The sequence below is a fragment of the Anser anser genome (assembly GCF_964211835.1).
Source record: "Anser anser genome assembly, chromosome: 3".
Taxonomy (NCBI): domain Eukaryota; kingdom Metazoa; phylum Chordata; class Aves; order Anseriformes; family Anatidae; genus Anser; species Anser anser.
The window spans coordinates 23,602,484-23,624,021 of NC_139722.1; the positions used below are offsets into that span (position 1 = coordinate 23,602,484).

Here is a 21,538-nt window from a genome sequence, read left to right on the forward strand (position 1 = left end):
ATACCATTTCTAAGTACTTAGATACCATATATCTCCAAATACCTGAATTTCAGAACTTATTTGCATAATTTTTGATATAATTTAGACTCTTCAGTTACACAAGTTCCAACACTTGCAATAGGAATGACTACATTCCTTAATAAATGGTCATTCTTTTTTCCTGAATATTGGATTAAAGTACCTAACATAGTTTTGGTATTTTGGAAATTTTTACTTTTCATCTTTTCTGAAGAATTTCCTGAATTTTCTGAGGCATTTCCTTCCCTCTCAGACTTGCTGGGGGGAATAAAGTATCAATTGTGAGCATCATCTTAGACATTAATGGAAGTGTAACTGGTACAAATAGGAAATAATGAAACTACAGGAAAACTGCTTTCAGATTTTCTATCCTTCCACCACAGTCTGTTACCAGCCCTTGGTCCTTTGTGACTGACTAGACTTTGAGAACTAACTGTATAGTCCATTGAGTAAGATAAGAGTCAGTTTTCTGTGAAAATGTCTGGCTACCTTTATGATAGGGACTGTCCTAATGTAGTTCTATGAATTTCACTTGACGTTTAGATACATCACAAGGAAATCATCCATAATAATCTCAGTACAAGCCAAAACCAAAAAACCTTAAGCCACATAGATAACTCTACCAAAGTATCACTGAGGTTTATTAAACAGTTTGCTGTGCTTAGTGTGGGAAAAAAAGAACTAATCGCATTTAAGTATCCCACTACATGTTGCCTCTTAGTTACCTCTAGCATCCCAGCTATCATACAATCATTAATTTAATTCATCCAGCACAAAGTACATTAGGAACTAATCAGAGGTAAAGTTTAGTGACAACAAGCCTTCAAACACAGTTTGTACCATCTCCTCTACAGGTTTGGAAACACCTCCCTTTCTCTCAGATCTTTCTTTCGGTCAAGTTCTTACTCTCTTATCTGTCTCTTATTTGAGGTTCAGGAAGTAAAAAAAAAAGGGGGAGGGGGGGAAGAAACAAGGAAGGAAAAAAAAAAAACACAACACAAGGAAGAAATCAAGAAGTACAATTGAAGTTCTGCCTGGAGATCTGCTTAGGAAATGCAGTTACTGCAAAATATTACAGAAAAAAAATGTTAAATAGCCTTGTATATCATAGAATCATAAAAGTTGGAAAAGACCTTCAAGATCATCACCACGTCCCTAAGCACCACATCCAACCTCTTCTTAAACACCCCCAGGGATACTGACTCCGCCACCTCCCTGGGCAACCTGTTCCAATGGCTGACTGTTCTTTCTGAGAAGAAATGTCTCCTAATATCCAACCTGAACCTCCCCGGCACAACTTGAGGCCATTCCCTCTAGTCCTATCACTGATTATCTGTGAGAAGAGGCCGACCACCAGCTCCCCACAGCTTCCTTTCAGGTAGTTGTAGAGAAAGCAATAAGGTCTCCCCTGAGCCTCCTCTTCCCTAGACTAAACAACCCCAGTTCCCTCAGCCGCTCCTCACAGGACTTGTGTTCTAGGCCCTTCACCAGCTTCGTAACCCTCTGAACATGCTCCAGGACCTCAATATCCTTCTTGTACTGAGGGGCCCACTTACAATAATGTATTGCCATCAGGTTTCTGGGTAGAATTCAATAAAATGTGACCATTGACATTAGCACCATTTGGCTCCTGACGTTACTAACAGGCCTAAATTGCCCTGACCAGCTTCACCTAGGGCCTCCAACCACACCTGGCTGTGGGCCCTGGGGATCCGTTTCAGGGTGGGATTGGACTACCACCCTCTGCCTGAGCAATGCCTCACGAGTATCTGCCTGCAGCTCTGCTGCAGCAGTATTTGTACTCACTGACAGACTTTGTTGATCCTGACCCCAACCCATGGGCCTTTGTCCCTGACTTGCCTTGTCCCAGCCCTAGGGAAGTGGCTGGGATTGTAGTGGTGTCTTTGGGTGTCCTACTCCTGGGGCTGGGGTGGGCTCTGGCTGCTGGGCGCTGCTGAGCCCTGACCACCTCGGAGTGGTGCCATCCTGGCAGCCCATTGACAAGTACTCTCCTTAACATAGCTACTGTTCAGAGTAAATAACGAAGGTGCTTGCTCATGAAAACACAGTTCCTGTGATTTTTGTTGTTGACTTTGTTAGTCACCAGGATAAACACAAAGTTCATCTTCTTCATTAAGTTTTTTAGGCTGCAAGTCATTAAGCCCACAGTAGTTGCATTTAGTTTATCAGCTTTTCCATGCTAAGTTGATGATTGGTTGCAAAATGTGACAAATAGTTTTGTATCATGTATTTTATTATTAAATGTTTGGTGTGAGCACCAGGAGTACAGGCATCTTGAAGTTCAGCAAGGGGATTGGGAATAATATGGCCTGCAAATAAAATTTGTATCTTTCAGTTCTCACCATCCGCAAATGTGCACCACAGGCAGTGTTGTAATATTGAACCAGAATTATACACCATTAAACAAAACAGAATTAAACAATATTACTGTGCTTAGAAAAGACAGAAATGACTTCCAGCAGCCGTCTAACAACCCTCAGACAGTTGTGAAATTTTAGCTCCAGTTTTGGAAGTATGTTTGAGGAAAGCAACTTGTTTTCTGGACTGAGGTTTTAATGGAGGTATAGGACTAATTTATCCTATTTTGTTAGCAGTTTACTAGAGGCAGTAAAGCATAATAGAGATATTTGCAGATAATAAATTGGAAGGAACAGAAAACACTAGTAACAACACACAGATAATTCAGAAGCAAATAGACCCTTTTTGCTGAGCATTATTTTTGCCATGCATAAATTACTTCAGCTCATTTCTACAGTGTATTAGCAAGCAAGAATAAATTCAGGAGAGAGAAAAAACAAAACACAAGAATGAACAGTGGAGTTCTGTGGATGCATTATTCTACATTAGTGTGAAACCAATTACTAAGAGAATATATTTAGATTTTTTGTTTAGATATAACATTATGTTTTAGATATTCACTCTTTACATGAATGTGCCTGTATAACATTACCCATGTTACATAGCTTGTAATAATTTATTTTATATAATAAATATATATATATATATATATCATACATATATAATATAATTTTATAAAGTCTCTTATTGAGCTTTTATAGACTTCTGTACTGAGTCTGGCTGGAATGGAGTTAACTTTCTTCATAGCAGCCCATGTGGTGCTGTTTTAGATTTGAGAATGGAACAATGTTGATAATACACCAGTATTTGAGATACTGCTGAACAGTGCACAGCATCAAGGCCTTTGCTGTTCCTCACTCTGCTTCCCTATCACATGAGCTGGGAGGGGGAAAGAGGTTGTGAAGCGATAGAACCAGAACAGGTGACCTCAGCTGACTAAATGCATATTCCATAGCATATGATATCATGCTCTACAACAAAAGCTCAGGGAAAGGAGGAGGAAGCAGGCACTTTTGTGGTTATAACATTTGTCTTCCCAGGAAACTGTCACTTGTGCTGAGGCCCCGCTTTTCAGGAAAGTAGCTAAACATCTGCCTGTCAGTGGGAAATACTGAATAAATTCCTTATTGCACATGCAATTTCCTTCCATGTGCAGCTTTGCTTCTTCACCTGTTAACCAGTCTTAATATCCATCCACAAGTTTCCATCCTCTGGGAGAGCAGACTTAAGGAAGGGGTAAAAAAAAAAAAACCTGCTGTGCCACAGCAGCTGGAGGACAGGAGTGAGAGAGAATCAGCCCTGCAGACCCCAAGGTCAGTGCAGAAGGAGGGTAGGAGGTGCTCCAGGCATGGAGCAGCAGTTCCCCTGCGGCCTGTGGAGAGCCCCTGGTGGAGCAGGCTGTCACCCTCCAGCCCATTGGTCCCATGGCAAGAGCATATCTCCATGCTGCAGCCCAAACCCGTGGAGGGGCCCACAGAAAAACAATGGTGTCCCCGCACATCAAAGGGGGGGGCGAGGGGGGCTAGCATTTACAAATCAGAAGGCTAGGTCATTTGTAAGGTTCAGAAAAACAGAGGGAAGAGAAGGGAAATTACAAAAAAAAATAGGTAGACTATGTGAGTATCTGGGATAGACAGAAACACAGTATGATTGAGAGTTGCTCCTATTCAGGACTTCAGTTTGAAAAATTTAACCTAAACCTAACTAATTAGTCAAACTGAACTAGTTCTACTTAAAATGTTTAATATGGTAAATTGATTATAGAAGAAGTAAAATGTTAAACTGTTAAAAGGGAATTAGCTCTTTAATTTTGTTTCTGCATCTTTGCTCATCAACTTTGTTAACAGCTTTCAAGCTACAGAAAGATCTTTGAAAATATACTGTTATATATATATGTATATATATATATAATAATTTGTGCTTTCTTTAAAGCATCATTCCATTGCATTTCTAAACAGAAATTTTAAATTACCTTTCCACACTTTAGAAAAAATGCCCAAGAACATCACCTACCTCGGCAAATTGGCCTGTGGTCACTCCAGGCAGCCAGTGTATCTGTCACTCTCTGGCAAGTGATGCTCTTAGAACCTTGCAGCACATAATTATCTTCACATGAAAACTGTACACTTGCACCCACCCTGGTAGAAAAAGGGGAGGAAGAATGGAAGAATTAAAATATATTCTAATATCACACACAAAAAAAAAAGTGCCACCAAATGACCACATTTCCAGGTCCAAATGAACAAATTAGGGTGGGAAATAATTCTACTTCATCATTACTAGATATATATATATTGAAACAAGCAAACAAACAAAACATCTTAAACTATAGGGAATGGCTCCACTGTATTCACTTTTTCCACCATTTAAAGAAATAAGGTCAGGAATATAAAGCAATTGTGATACTAAGTTTCATCCTTTAAACAATGACTTCAAAGAATGCATCAAGACATACATTTGTTAACGAAATGTATAATCACTGTTCTTTCAAGCAAGAAAATTTACTCAATGAATAATTTCAACCTCTCAATTTTCTCTGAAACCCATGCAGTTAGATATAGGATTTTGTTAACATGTATTACCAGGAAATATAATTTCAGTAAACTGTAGTACATGAAAAATTCTCAACTTTGTTGAAATTTCCTGCTAAAAACTATGTAAAATGCTAACTTCAGCATTTCTAATAGGAACTACTTAGGACTGAAGTACTGTTGATACACTTGCAACTCTGAAATTTTCTAACTTATTTTTTTTCTGAAGAATTTCATTCTGAACAATGATGACCAACATTTATGTAGAATTCATAAACTATACACTGTCACTGTATCTCAGTGTTTTCCAAAACAGTATTTAAATTTCTGCTTCCATTTATTTATTTCTGTCCCAAAGCATTCCAATTACTTGTGACATTCTTTGTTCCCCACCATAATCATCCTATTTGCTGTTAGCTTTCTTGCACTTTTAAGTTTGTATCTGTTAATCTCTTTGTGAACTAAGTGGTTTTAATAAAACGGATTTATCAGTCTGGCCCTTTTAGTCACTGAGTCGTAAACACCAAGGATGTTTAGGATGGATGGCAATCAGAAGGTCAGTGGTTAAAATTGTATTGTGGAGAGAAGTAAATATAACATAATTTACTAGCAGCCATCTTGTTTCTACCTTCAAGAAAAATTATGTTAGCTTTCCAGAGGACCCCCCAAAGACAAACTATATTGCTTACTATGACGTACTTCAACGATTCTTTCACAAAACTTTAAATAGATCATTTTTTAAAATTATTTTAAAATTTGAATGAGATGCTACAAATCTAGGAAAGCACTGGCCCCTTCCTTCTATATGTCATGGGAAATGCATGAAATCCTTGAAGACTTGAATAATTTTCTAAAATTTTATTTTATATTTGCCATAATCTACTGTCCTTTAGAACATTCTTAAAACCCTTGGAAGAAGTGACCAAGCATGATTCCAAATACATTTCTCAAATGAATAAAAACAAGGATAAACATGTATTATTAATAAACATATGGATACATAAAATTTTACTAGTTTAAACCACACACTTCGATGATTTAATTTGTTTTGTATTTATTTATATACTATATTGTATTTTTTTTCCAAATGTCTGGAAGTAGCTTTTGTCTAAGGACTAATAATGTGAGCTTCATATATTTTACACATTTCAAATATCTTTTGAAATGTTTGAGCAAAAGCTAAGTGACACACACACACACGCACAAACCCACAACATGTTGACTGTAACATATTAAAAATAACCAAAAAATCCAGCAAAATCATCAAGTTGAAGAGCAAGGTAGAAACATGAAGTACTCAAAAGCTCCTCAGTGCTAGAGTTCAGGGTGGAGAGAAACTGGAATGCCAGCTAAAGGCATTAACATGTACAATCTTTTGAAACTTACGTCAAAAATTCTAATTAAATTTAGATAGACTACAGAAGAGCAGTCATGGGTTTTACTAGAATGACTGAGATAGTTCTGGACATGGTCTATGTATGGCTTAGTTCATTAAACTTGCTTTAATACCAGGTAAAATCCATCCTTGTTGAAGCACTTATTGTGAAAAATCAGGTCTATGCCATCAGTCTGACAAGTGATGCTTTCCATAAGAGTATTTTTGAATGAAATTTCAATTCTGTAAAGGCTTTCAAAAATAATCAAAATGCTATTGAAAACATATCCTGAAGAAAATTTCTAAATATTGAGGAATGGAGGTACAGACTGCCAGATTATAATATATGTAGAGAAGGAAAGAGACATAAAAATTGCATCCATGTCTGAAATGCATTTAAGACAATATAATGAAGGCATGAGATTAAGGTGTTTTTTGTTTGTTGTTGTTGTTTCTAGTTTGTATACTATCTTGATGGTTTGGAGACTGAATAATTAAATGCATATATTTTTATATATAATTATATAATATATACATTACAGATATCTGGATCAAGACATATAACTAGAAATATAAGAGAACAGTTGATACTGAGGAAGCTCAGGTGAGCTGAGTCACTAGAGTATTTTCTGTTTCCAGACAATCAGATCTATCTAAATAAGTATCTCAGGGGATGTGATGCATCTGGACCACACAGTCGACACTTATCCTCTAAGCAATGTCAGAATTGCTGAGTCTCCTGTTGATTCTGCTTGACATTTTTCCATACAAAAATGAGGAGTCCTTTTAAAGCAGTATATCAAACAATTTGATCTGCAGTTTCAAAGGGAATTATTAATTCACTTAATCTCCAATTGTTAAAAAGGAATGTTTTTAATTTCTTTTGTTCTCATCTTTACCTCCCTCTTTGCTGAGCAAATCTTTGACACTGGAAATGTTTTGCTTTGTTTTGCTTAATTCTCTATGTGTATTTCAACAGGGAGAAATCAGTTTCCTCATTTTTTCCTTCTATTTTGAATTGAACTACATAAAAGCAAAACTTTGAATTATTAAAAAAGTTGGGATTTTACTGAAAGAAGCCATTTTTAATATGAAAAAATATCTGTAATAAATTATAGGTATAGGATGCTAAATTATTTTTTTAATGAGTTTTAAAAATTTAGAAGTTATTTTTGTTACACATGCCAGTGGAATTGTACAAGGTGATTGTATTTTCACAATGCCACGTGCCATACATATTTACATTATGTATACATAATGTTTCAGGGGAGCAGAAATGTAATTATTTATATCCATTTCAGATTTCATTTAAAAGTTCTGTTGTTTTCAGATCTCCCACAAAAATAAAATGTGATATTGACCCCAAAATTGCATTTATTATGTCCTCATTTATCTTGCAAAGTCTGAGTTGCCGTTTCTCCCTCAAAATGATTCCAAATATCCACTGGGTTCTTTGAAATTACTGAAAATTGCCTCTCCTGCTTCCTGAACGAACACAGTAAAAGCGTGGCAGAAGGACAGAATGAAAAGGTTAATATTTCAATACCTTTTTTCTGCGTTATGATATTAGAACGAATGTCATTATTGTGCTGAAAACAATGAAACCCTTTTCAAAGAACTTGTCATCACTGATACAGTTGGCTATCAGGATGACTTGAAAATAAACCCTCTGCCCTTCCATCAGTCCCACTCACAACACATCTTTCAGCAGACTGGAAAAGATTTTGAATAATGTGCATTTTCATATGTCTCAGTTCAGATTAATATCTACAGTTGGCATTCTTCTGACAAGAACAATAGCTCCTTCTGGTGTCTATACTCAACTCTTAAAAAAGGAAAAGAAAAACTATTGCCTCCACAGTGTTTTATTTTCATTGCTGAAAAGCTGCAATAAGGTCACTGCTAAGCTTTCTTTTCTCCAGGCTGAACAGTCCCAGCTCTCTCAGCCTTTCCTCATACGAGAGGTGCTGCAGCCCTCTGAACAACTTCCTTGCTGTCTTCTGGACCCGTTCTAACAGATCAACATTATTCTTGTGCAGCAGGCCCCTGACCTGGATGCAGGACTCCAAGTGCGACCTCACAAGGGCAGAGCAGAGGGGGTCAATCCCCTCCCTCAACCTGCTGGCCTCTGTTGATGCAGCCCAGGATGCTGTTGGCCTTCTGGACTGCAAGGGTGCACTGCTGGCTTATGTCAATATTTTTATCCACCAGAACCCCCAAGTTCTTCTCTGCAGGGCTGCTCTCTGTGAGTTCTTCTCCCAGTCTGTCCTTGTGTTTGGGATCGCCCCAACACAGGTGCAGCACCTTGCACTTGAACTTGTTGAACCTCATTAGGTTCACATGGGCCCACTTCTCAAGCTTGTCCAGATCCCTCTGGATGGCATCCCTTCCTTCTGTTGTATCAACTGCACCACTCAGCTTGGTGTCGTCTGCAATCTTGCTTAGGGTACAGTCAATCCCATTCTCTATGTCATTGATAAAGATATTAAACAGCACTGATCCCAAGATAGACCCCTGAGGCACACCGTTCGTCACCAGACTCTACCTGGACATCATTGATCACACTGACTACAGCCTTCAAGTCAATTCTTTATCCACTCAATGGTCCACCCCTCAAATCCATCTCTCTCCAATTTGGAGATCAGGATGTCACGTGGGACTGTGCCAAAGGCCTTACAGAAGTCCAGGTAGATGGCATCGGTTGGTCTTCCCTCGTTGACTGATGCAGTCACTCCATCATAGAAGGCCACCAGATTGGTCAGGCATGATTTGTTCTTGGTGAAGCCGTGCTGGCTGTCTCGGATCACCTCCTTGTCTTGCATGTGCTTTGACATTGCTTCCAGGAGAATCTGTTCCATGTTCTTCCCAGGCACAGAGGTGAGGCTCACCAGTTTGGAGTTCCCCTGGTCTCCTTTTTAAAAATGAGAGTGATGTTTCCCTTTTTTCCATCACCAGGGTCTTCACCTGACTGGCCTGACTTTTCGAATATGATGGAGAGAGGCTTGGCAACTACATTAGCCAGTTCCCTCAGGACTCTGGGATGCATGTCGTGAAAGAGGCCTCTGAAGGACATTTAATCTAGAGACATCTACTCCAAGCAAATTTAGTTAGGACAGTGAGCTCAGAACCTTGTTCAGCTAAGCACCGGATGCCTCCCTGGATTCCACAAACCCTCTGGGAAACTTTCTCCAGTGTTTGACCATCCTCACACTAAATATATATATATATATATATTATTTTTTTTTAAAATTAAATAATCCTGTATCTAATAGGAATTTCCCATGCCCCGGATTGTGTCCATTGCCTCTACTGTTGTCACTGTGCATCTCTGAGAAGAATCCAGCTTTCTCTTCTCTGCACCCTCCTCTTCAGTAGTTGTAGACAGCAACAAGATCTTTGAGATTCTGTTGAGGCTGAGCAAACCCAGCTCTCTCAGCCACTTGCTGTATGTCACATACTCACCCTCCTGACCTGCTGAACTCACTCATATTTATAGTTAATGGAGTTAGAATTCACTTCCAGTGTGAATTCATTCTATTTTGCATTAAACATTTAAGCTAAGAGGTTAAATATTTCTAGAGATGCTTGTTTCTCTCCACTAGTAGCAGAGTGATTCTAGATGCTGCCTATTGGTATTTGTTCAGCTAAGTATTTGATTTGGAGGAATTTAGAAGAAGGGGTATGCTCTGTACCCTTTATGCAATGAGGAGAGTGCTGAGACAGAGGAGGAAAACTGATGCATACTTTTATAGATATTAAAGTAAAATAGTCTTCAAAATATCAGCGGATATATACAAGTTTCACTGTAGATACAGGAATACACACAGACAACCCAAAACATCTTGATAAATAACTAGATTTTAGTATCCCATTTTTACCTAGTCTTCTACCAGCTGATGTTTCTCTCCTCAATACATTAAGCATTAATTAAGGCCTAGATAAAACTTGCACTTGTTTTTGTAAAACAACAGACCTTCAGAGAGGAGTGGCATGTTATATTTTTGTAGCTTACAGTTTCCCTTGCAACAGCTGTACATGCCAAGTTGAATTACAATATATAGAACAGATAACAGTAAACATCTGATGGATGTTTTTAGAATCCTTTAGCCTATTTATTGAAAAGCTTATTTCAGTTCATTATTTTTAAAATACATTTAAGTATTGTCCAGTTGGTAATGAAATCATGACTTTGCATACAACTGATTCTCTTAACATTGGAGTTGTTTATGAGTTCTCAAACTCCTTTGAGGGTAAATTGAGAAAAATCCAGAGAAGGCTAGTCAGAAGTAGAATGATTTTTTAAATGATTCTTCCCCTGTCCGTTATGCCCTTGCTTTGAAGAACAGGAGCAATAGGTTTGATTAACCTGCTCTGGAGTTGCAGAGACCTTTGCACAATTTCTTCTAATTCCTATAAAGTTTTCCTTTCCATTCCTTCTTAGGTCTGGTTGTCCATTCCATGCTGAGCAATTTATAAATCTCTGCATGAGCTGAAGGTTCCATCTCCTTGCTTTGACCCTCTTCTCTAAAGTCTTAGCTTTTTTGCCCCAACAGGGAAAGAAAAACCTTCATCTCCCACAGGAGTCTATTTGACCTCATCTTTTTTTAATGAATAAAAACATAGTCTGAAAACAAACAAAGCAAGGAGACAACATACATCCCTGTCTCAGACAATGAAGTTGCTATGTTTCCCAAGCCTTTTAACAACTTTTATATAGTGGGAAAACAAACAATTCTCTCTGCTCCCTCTTCTATGCTCTCCAGAGAGTTCTGCCTTTTCATACACAGACAAGATTATTAGGTTCTAAAATTCATTTTTAAAATGCATAAATTTTAAAAAAGAAATGAAAGCATAAAACAATCAAGAGTTGCAGTAGACTGGAAAGCATAAAACAATCAAGCTGCAGTAGACTGGAACTATTTTGACAAAGACTCAACATATTCAGAACTAAAGAGAGAATGTATATCTGCATTTGCATGTTCTGTACCTGTTGTCACAAATACAACTAAATGTGCCTACCTGAAGTCAGAGCCCACCCTTTTCCCATTTTCAGGAATTCCAGGATCAGGGCATGTATCAGATGCAACTGCATCCCCACCTTGGGTCACTGCAAAATAAAGGTAAAAAAAAAAAATTTAGTCATGGACCTGAAAAGACTACTCGTCACTTTTCCCATATATTAACTTCTATGGCCAGAATCTAACCATATACATATTAATATTTATTTTTCTTGAAACAATATAAATTTTAACACAAAAAGAAGCCTCATATAATTGAGTTCTTGGATGTACTGTTTATTTTCTTTAGTTGTGATAAAAAAATCAAATATGTTTTTTTTCTGGGGGAAAATAAATGATTGATTTCCTATAGTCAGTCATTATTTTATGTATACCCTAGTATCCATGCCTTCTCTCAGACAGGGAAAACAACATTCACGAAGTCACCTTCTGAAATATTCACAACACAGCATTGTGAGACTACAGTTTGAGAAAATTAAATCTCCCCTAAGCTTCTGTCCATAAGACTTGAAACAGACAAAAGCCAAGATCCCAAGTGTAAAGCATAAATATTTTTATGATATAGTTCATTTAAAAAAAATATACAGAAAACCCCAAAGAACGATGTATTTGTAGCGAGGTGAATATCTGTATATGAAATTGAGCTTTAAAATTTCTTTTTTTATGCTTTCAGTTAAGAAAGAAAAGAGAAGATGGCCTACACTCTTCCATTCCTTTTGTCCATTCTGGATTGTCAGGCATTTAATTTAATATCAGGTATGTAGTCCACTCAAAACTCAAAATGAATTGAGCATTTTCACTTTTTTCTTCTGAATTTGTAAAAAAGTGTTTAAGGAATATTAAAAGTAATTAGTCATAAAGAAAAAAAGTAAGGGAGCACAACACTGAACACATACACTTTCTATCTTGCCAATACACATATGTGTGTATGCATAGTTACACATTCCTGTCTTTCGGTTTTCTCCACAAAAGGATAGAGCTAGTCAAAATTTGTGGATCTCATTTTCATCTTAAAAGATTTTGGGGAAACCATTATGAACAGGGCAGAACGTTCTTCCTGAATAATAATAATAATAATAATAATAATAATAATAATAATAATAATAATAATAAAGTTGGTTGTAATATTTTAGCTGCACAAAATAAATTACACAAGCCTGAGTGGATTACAGATGACAGCATTATGACTGAAAGGTGAGGAGAGATTAGATGTAAAAAGGAGTTGGTTTTCCTACACAGTGATGTAATTTCAAATTGAAGATAGTGTCAGAAAGAATGGTGACAAGCAGGATATGTACAGTCAAATGGTAAGAGCTGTAAATCTTTATGTCTGTTGCAGCAGCATCAGAGACAATTAATTTATATGAAATCCAATGTTTTACAAGAGACTTAAAGATCTAAAGAAATAAAAAAAAATGCACTATAGCACTACAAAAATTTAACTAAGGACAAAGCTCTTGTAAGTACCAAAATGCTTGATTTGAGCATAGCTTCTCCTTATAATAGAGAAACTGCAACAATTACAGTATATTTTAATATTATTTATGTTTCTTTTCTATTTTGGCACATAGAATGTTTTAAAAATATACAAAAGGAAAGGAACCATCTCATTTCTGCATATCTTTTAAGACTACTTATTGTATTGCATATTGTCTGTCCCAGAAATCTTTCTTTTTACAAAGTAATGAAAGATTATGATAATTTCAAAAAATGTGTTTCCAGACAATTTCCATTAGCAATATATTCTACATAATAATAATAATAATAATAAAAATTCTGATAAAGTTTGAGTAAAAATCCAGTCCAGCTGGACAAAAAAAAAAAAAAGCAACTACAAGTCACCATCCTGAAAACACTTCAGACCAAGAGCCCAGTCCTGCTAGTTTAACTATCACTTGGATTAATAAAGATTTTTGTGTGTGTGTGAATAAGGGCTTTCACAACAAGTTCCTACTACCTGGTAAACATGCATTTTAATCTGAGAGTTTAATTTTGTAGTTTCTCAGGAAGTGTCAGCATTGAAATGCTGTTATAGTAAGAAAAAAAAAATCTTGCTAAATAAACAGCCTGCTTGTGTTCCTTAAAATAAACTTCCTACTAGCAATTCTTCCATTTTTCAGTAAAAAATAAACAAACAAATAAATAAATATTTATGACTTTTGGCACAGAAATGTAGCTTTGTTACTGGGAGTGGGGTTCAATTTTGACTCCTTAATCACCAAAAAATGAAAATAAGTAATTTGACAGAAACAGTTATTCAACATACCAAGTTCACTAAAATTGAAACTTATGATAACCACTGTAGCACCAGGTAGAGAGCATTGCATTTCCTATCATGTTTTAAGTAGAAACACATTGCAGTGAAACTACCTCCTTTTACAAACATATATACAAAATGCGTAAGTATTTCGTTTTGGACACCAGGAAATGTTGACTGAAACCTTACTTATACCACAGAATGAAATGATCTCCCCAGATGGAAGCTCATCTTTGCAAAATTTTCCTCTCAGACAGTACTTTCCGCTGTCAGCACATTCTCACATCAGTATCAGGCTGCCATTTGCCCAGAGAAATACTGCCTCTTGAAATGGAGCAGGTATCATCTGTCTGGAACGCAGCACATCTTCCTGGATGTCTACAGTCCTTGCTAAACATTGCTTGAATTTTACCTTCTACTTTCCCCAATGAACTGTCAAGTGTTTTTTTAACAGATGGTGGTTGTATGACATGCTGTCATAACAAAATAAATCCAATTCCCTGTAAAACAAACCTGTCTGTTTTTATCTTTCCATGTGGGAAAAAAAGGAATAAATTTCACAAATTAATGAAACCATTTATTAACTTTAGATATAAATCAATGATGTTCTGAGACACCAGGGACTTTAGTGCATATATGTATATATATATGTATAATTTTACATGTTAATATGCTTAAAACCTTTACCTGTCAGTATTTTTTAATTTACTTAAAATATTTTTTAGCATTCAGACTAAAAGCAGATGAAAAGATGCCTAAGCAAATCCCTGTCAGAGACTTTTATCTTGTGTCAATCCTGTCTGATTTCTCCTTTACCCACAGCTGTGGAGCATTATCCATGCTACCGAGATCCATAACGTGGGACAAGAAAGTATCATCTGTGATTTGAGTATCTCTGTTCCAGAATATGTTTAATCCTTGCAGTCTCTTTCTAAAAGCCTCTCTTAGACATTTTCTTCAATTCATCCAGTCACTTGCCCAATCTTTCATTTTACCTTTAAAGAAAAATGCTTCTGTGTGCCCTTGAAAGACCTGTTTGTACTCTCTCAAAATGATCCTGTATAAGGTTACATTTACCCAGGGCTTTATAGTGTTTCATACTTTTTGCATTTTTCTTCTGATTTCACAGAAACAGAGAATCACAGAATGGTTGAGGATGGATGCAACCTCTGAAGGTCATCACATCCAACCCTTCTGCTCAAGCAAGTACACCTAAAGCCACTTGCCCAGGACCACATCCAGGCAGCTTTTGAAGATCTTCAAGGAGGAAGACTACAACCACTCTGGGCAACCTGTGCCAGTGCTCAGTCATCTGCAGGGTAAAGTATTTTCTGATGCTGGAACCTCCTGTCTTTAAGTTTGTGCTCATTGTCTCTTGTCCAGTCACTGAAAACCACTGAAAGGAACCTGGATTCATCCCCTTTACACTCTTCCTTGAAGTATTTATAGACACTGATAAATCTCGCAAGCCTTCTCTACTCCAGGCTGAAGACTTCCAGCTCTCTCAGTCTTTCCTCATGGGAGAGACGCTTCAGTGCCCTCATTCTCTTTGTGGCTCTTTGTTGGACTCTCTCCAGTACATCCATGTCTCCCTTGCAGTGGAGGCATGGAGCCTAGAACTGGACACAGTACTCCAGGTGTGGCCTCACCAGTGCTGAACATAGGAAAAGCATCACCTCCCATGACTTTTTAGCAAGACTTTGCATAATGCAGCCAAGCATAATATCAGCCTTCTTTGTGGCAAAGGCCCATTGCTGTCTCATGTTCAGCTTGGTGTCCAGCAGGACCCCCACATCCATTTCTACAAGGCTGCTCTCCAGCCCGTCAGCCCCTGGCATTCTCTCATGCATAAGGCAGTTCTTCCCCAGCTGCAGGACTTTGTACTTCCCCTTGTTGAACTCTGTGAAATTCCTGTTTACTTTTTCACATCAAACATAAGTTACACCTTTTTACTTTCAAAGCTCATTCAGATACTACCTCAATTTTAACTATCATCTCAATTTTTCATTTTAGAATTTTCAAATTTAAAAACAAGGGAGGTATGAAAGAAAGTGAAAGTAATTTTCCTATATAAAGATTTAAAAATTTAGAAATGAATATCAATTATGTAGTAACTTTGGCACTAATTAGTAGCATTCATCTTAAAACACTAGCAATATTTCTCAGTATTGTGAACATAAACTGCATATTTTTAAGCCTTCATTTAATGACAAAGAAATTTAGGACACCCAGTAGTTTTAAATCACACACCTACATGTATTTTCTAACTCTTAACACCAGCCTTTTATTCCTTGAAGATCTTCAAAAGCTCTGCTTTTGGGACACCTGCCTCAGGCATCAATGCTTGAGCAGGAGGGTTGGATGTGATGACCTCCAGAGGTATTCTTAATACATTCTCAGTATAGCCTTTCTGTTTACAAAAAAATAAGTTTAGATGTATATAACGCTGGCAAATATCAAAGTAACATATTGCTTTATATAGATAATTCTTCACACTTTATCCCAATTGCACACAGCTCTTCAAGGCACCATCAGCTAGAGAAAACACTATATGTTCCATCACACTAACGTCAGAAAAAATATTTGAAGTCACAGGGTAGGGAGAACAGTGAGGAAAGATTCTAGTTGGGTTTATTTATTTATTTATTTATTTTTGAAATAGTAGCTACTGTAGAGTATAACAGAACTCCATTTTTTTCTTCTTTTAACAGAGAGTTTGAGAATATCAAAGATGCTTCAACCACCAGACATGTCTTTGGTATACAGACAGAGCATTCTCAGTGGACAAATTTTAACTCTGGAACTTCATATTATACTGCAAAACTAAGAATTTGGAGGCCTTTCTGCAGAAATATTGGAAGAGAAGTGAGTTCATTAATGTAATGGACAGTTTTTCAGACTATATAGAACCTCTATGGTTAAGACTTGGTTTGGTTTATCAAATTTCCATTTGATAAAAAGACCTAATCGTTATTTTACCGTGAACAAATTAACTTGATTTCTTCCATTTTTTCAGCTGGTGTCATGCGGACTAGAGTTCTGACAGTTTTGGAAGTCATGTGTATTGTTTTACTTGGTACATAACATAGTAAGACTAGAACTCCTGTGAGATGTTTCTCATGTTCTGATTCTTACACAACAGTACAGAAGAATGACGGGCAGTAAATGTAAACAGAAATCAGACTTTTAAAAGTCTTAATCATGATGTAAACAATTAGCAGATACATTAAAATCCTTATTTAACTCAGCATTTGGGAAGTTTTAAACCTTAATCAGACAGTAATATTAGGCAGAAGGGACGGTGCAACGTACATTTCAGGCAGCAATACAAGCAACACAAGATCTCCCTTGTTATAATATCAGTCCTACTCCAGACCAGCTTCCCTGCTTTAGATGCATTTGGAATCTCAATTTACATTAATGATCTACTCATGTTCACACAAATCATGTGATACATGCTTTGAAGGGCTAGACTTTGAAGCAAGAAAAATATTATGTATAGATGAATTATACCGCATATATTTCTTCAGTACCCATTGGGATAGTAACAAGTAGTTGGCGTTCATGTTTCAAGCTGCAACACCTCAGTTTTAACAGGTTTTGGCAGTCTCTTTGGTCATTTACACATTCTCCTAGTGATATCACCATAGAGATGTTCTGGGTTTAAAAAAAATAAATAAATACATAAACCCAGGCACACATATTCCTTCAATAATATGTTTTGAATGCTTTTCAAATTAAACCAAAAAATTACCAGAATCACCTACAAGACAGCCTTGTCAAATACTGCCTGGAGGTTAAAGAAAAGAAAAGACCCCAAAATGCACTGTGGAAAGATATTATAAGAAATGGCAGTTTTTCTAGTGCAGACTGACAAGTTGGTAAACTGAACAAGACTTTACAATGAATGAGTACTTTATATCTCTATTATGACGCAAATAATATCTGACATGTAAATAGCAGCCTGTTTCCAGCCAAGAAGTCACGCATAAGTGCAATGACACTGTATCAGTCAAACAAGATAAGATCTGCACTAATTAATGAGACATCTTTAGTATTCGTAAGTTCCATACATTTACATTTTTTTACATTTTAATTTTTGAAAAGTTTAATTCATATCTAAAAAAATATTAAATAGTTCTAGATATAATTTTGGTCATTAAATAATTATGCTTCAAAAGCAAACCCCCCCAAAATAAATTATTCTTTATGAAATGCACTTGAAGTTACTTGTTATGTATAACAATGAAAAATGTCATTGCTGGAAAAGAAAAATAAACCGATATACTTAATTGTCTTGACATGTCAATACATGGAGAAAAGGTAAAAAAGATTATCATTTTATAAAATAGCTGAAAATGCTGGAGACTTCTTTTTTATTTATATAAATATTTTGGAATTAATGGATGAAAAGGAAGATTTTAGGATACAAAAGCTTCAATTAGCAAGTGTATTCATAGAATTAACTGAATGAAAGTTTTCACAATAAGTATTGCTATGCTTGAAAATATTGCTATATGCTTAAAAATATCAGTTACCCCTATCCCGAGGATAATTTCAAGCTTTCATTTTTTTTGATTTATGCAGATCAAAATGAAAGAATAAATGTGGGAATAGTTTTAATGGTCAGGCTGTACATACATTAGAAGTTTTTTTGCTTGTTTGTTTGCAAATACATTTATTGGGAGATTTCCAATGTGTTGCGCTTACTGACAACCAGAAAGAAAGAAGAGAAGGAAGAGATAAGCAAGGGAGGACAGGCAATGAAAGTTTTGTAGTTCAGCATTTAAACTACTTCCAGGAAGCTAGTTCAAACTCTTTATCATGAAACACTGAGTATCCTTTGCTAATTGCATACACCAGATTTTCACACTTGTTGAGTTCATCAGATCCAAGGAAAAGACAATTGAGTTTGCACAAAAAAGACCAAACATAGGTCCATGGCGTGCTTCCTTCAACTGAAGGTCCACACACAAGCTACTATTGCCAACAAGTACTGTTAACTCAAGTGCAGTAAGTGACTCTAAAATGCTGCAATTTTCAGATGATTAAAATTCACTCCCCAATGATTCAATACAGTTCCACCCCATGGAACGTACAAGTTAGCATTTTGTTTGCTTTTATTAAGGAATTTACACCATAAACTATAGCAAGAATACCTTAAGACTGCAAAATCTATCACTTACTAAGACTTGCTAAACTGAAGCTCTCCATACCTAAGAACGTACACTCTTTTGTCTTTTAATTTATGATTTATAGAATTTATGATTTATAGAAGTTACAATTTTCAAAATATTGCCCCTTCATTAATCCTGCTGGTTAAATAATGATCTAAATCACGTATTTATGTTGCTCAAAGTAACGAAGGGAAGACAGACAAAAAATTTCCCACATCACCGCATAACAACCATATTGTGCTATATTTGTGGCGTGCTTAGAGTAAAACTGTTCAGGGTTCACCTATAGTCATCAAGACTTGCAAGTTCTTATAACATAAAAGATTTTTCATACAAAGATACTAGAAACTCTAGTGACTAGTTTTCACACTGGACTTCAGAATCCAGTATTATTTCATGACATGCTGCAGGTGATGATGTTTTTGCACCTTTTCCAAAACCCAGAATTTGGCTGAAAAGTACTTCTTTCCAATCATGAGAAAATATTTTAATGTATTATCATTATATAATACTCAAACAAAGGGAAATGGAAAATCCTGACTTCAGTGAAGTCAATAGATAGACAGTAACTATGAGACTAGTCATGATGAGAAGGCAGGATTTAATCTGATCAGCAAAATATACATCTTTTTTTCTTTTAAAAATAAATACATTACCATTTATTTTGCATGCCATGTGACGTGAAGGAGAAACAACAATGTGACATGCAAATGAAACTGGCATTATATATTTGTCCTTTGCAGACCACACACTGAGCTATGAGTAAGGCTTAAACACATAGCTCAAATGAACAGAGTTGCTTTTTCCAGTGCCAGTTCATTCAGAAATGTAAGAAATTCAGTAATTTACTTTGAAACAGCAACGCTGATGAAGAGTCAGTAGTAAAGAGCAATTTTATGGGATATCCAGAAGCATTCTTTTCAAAAGAAATAAACCCAACCTGTTGTTTTGTCTCAGTGGCGTAGAAGTTGGGAAAATTCCATTTTTCACCAGTGTCAGGTTATAAAGTTACCCTACAAAGCTATTTACTTGTAAATATACTGCCACTTTATAACACAGTTTATTGATTCACAAGGCAGTCTATCTCTTTTCTTTTAAAATAGCTATCTAGCATGTTACTGAATACTGCCATTTCTGCAGTAATCCTGAAGCGACTATAAATTTTAATTTTAGATATCAGTAAGGTTTAAAATGACTGTGTTTAAATAATTTCTCATTTCCTTCATTAGTATTTAATATATCTATATATTTAATGTATCTTACATATACATATAGATGTATAGCATTGATTTTTCAATCAATGTGCTACCTACTTTTTTAGTGTGGTAACTGTTATTAAATTTTTGGTTGGCTTTTCAGAGTAAAATGTCTAGCACTGTGTAACAAGTTGTAACAAAACAGTTAGTTATTGGCATACTGCACTGATAATTTAACTTTTCTATATAACCTTTAGGATTTTGCATTGAACTGACATATATTGGTCCAGCGTCCAAGGTTTGCTGAATTTAACAAATCTAATTTGACTTTGAGAAAGAGCTTAAAATTGTAAAATATCTGCTAACTACTGGATAGTCTACTGGGGCAGAGCTGTTTTAGAATTTAAGATAACTTGATGCATAGCAGTTCAGTTCCTTGGCCTTCCTCTGAGTTTTCTGTGACCTTGAGCAAGCCATTTAGGACCCCATCTAATGTGAAACCTACGTAGAACATTGAAGCTTGTGACCAAAACTAGTCCTGAATTTAAGCTGTTCTCTAAAGCTGGAGGCACTTAAATTATGAGTGGTTTTCACTTTCTACCTTTAAGTTTCACCTGCTTAATAGCTGTAGTTTTGTACTAGCCCAGAAGTGACATCTCTTAGTCCATTTGACAGGACTAAGCACTGTACTGTCTCTTTCTCTCTAGATGAGCTCAGAACACATCTATGGTGTCACCAAGAAGACTGAATTTCTCACAAAATAAGAAACAGACCAGCTGATAATGATTTTCTTTAGAGGTGCAGCTGAGTAGTTAGAGGAGTGTCCAAAATTAATTTAACACCTTTGGTTTTCTGTAAAATGCCCAGTTCATAAACCTACTAATATAGTGGTGTGATTAGTTCTCTCCCTTACCTCTTGTTGAATTTAAAACGCATGGAGAGGGAGAAAAAAAAAAAAAAAAAAGCTATTTGGGTTAGAGGAAAAAAAAAAAAAGTCCATAAGAATGAGTATGGTGGTGTAGTATGACAAAGATACTCAGGCATTGAAAAAGACATGAATTCCAAACACTGTGGTAAGCACTTGTTTTCAGATATAATGTTAAGAATTCATACATACAAGCTTTTCTTTTCAGGTCTCTCTGAGGGCAAAAATGTTCTGATACACAGATAAAAAAATCAGAGAAGATCTGATTTTCTGGTATATAACAGGTTTAATAGGTATGATCACTATGAAATGCATATAATGTGTGGACAAACATGCTTACTGTGACAGCAGAAGAGAATTCTAGTCTCTATCTTAAACTGCATAATCATCAAAATTTCAGTCTTTCCACTGATTATGTTTATGGAAGAAACTGAATGAAGACAGTATAAGATCTGTCTTTTTCCTGACTCAGAAAAAAAATAATAATCATATTAAAATCATAAAGGGGGTCAGGAACAGACTGAATCTATTAATAGGATGTATAACCTGGTTCAAGTTGAAAAGGGAGAGATGGTGGCCTTCCAAAGTCATGACATTTAACAGAACCAAGCCATTAATTTTGATGGTGTGATTTCTGTGCTTATTTCAACTAAATAGTGGTT

At 36.1% G+C, this 21,538-nt stretch overlaps 1 protein-coding gene across 14 annotated transcripts in view; it reads right to left on the reverse strand.

Moving 5' to 3' along the window:
* The window catches only part of CSMD1 (CUB and Sushi multiple domains 1), a 1,157,973-nt gene that overhangs the window by 359,357 nt on the left and 777,078 nt on the right, over positions 1-21,538 (reverse strand). For all 14 annotated transcript variants that reach the window (XM_083828025.1, XM_083828026.1, XM_083828024.1 and 11 more), the window contains 2 exons: positions 11,323-11,410; positions 4,411-4,535 (listed from right to left, as the gene is read on the reverse strand). In XM_083828025.1, coding sequence (XP_083684151.1) covers positions 4,411-4,535; positions 11,323-11,410 — 213 coding nt within the window. The remainder of the gene's footprint in view (positions 1-4,410; positions 4,536-11,322; positions 11,411-21,538) is intronic.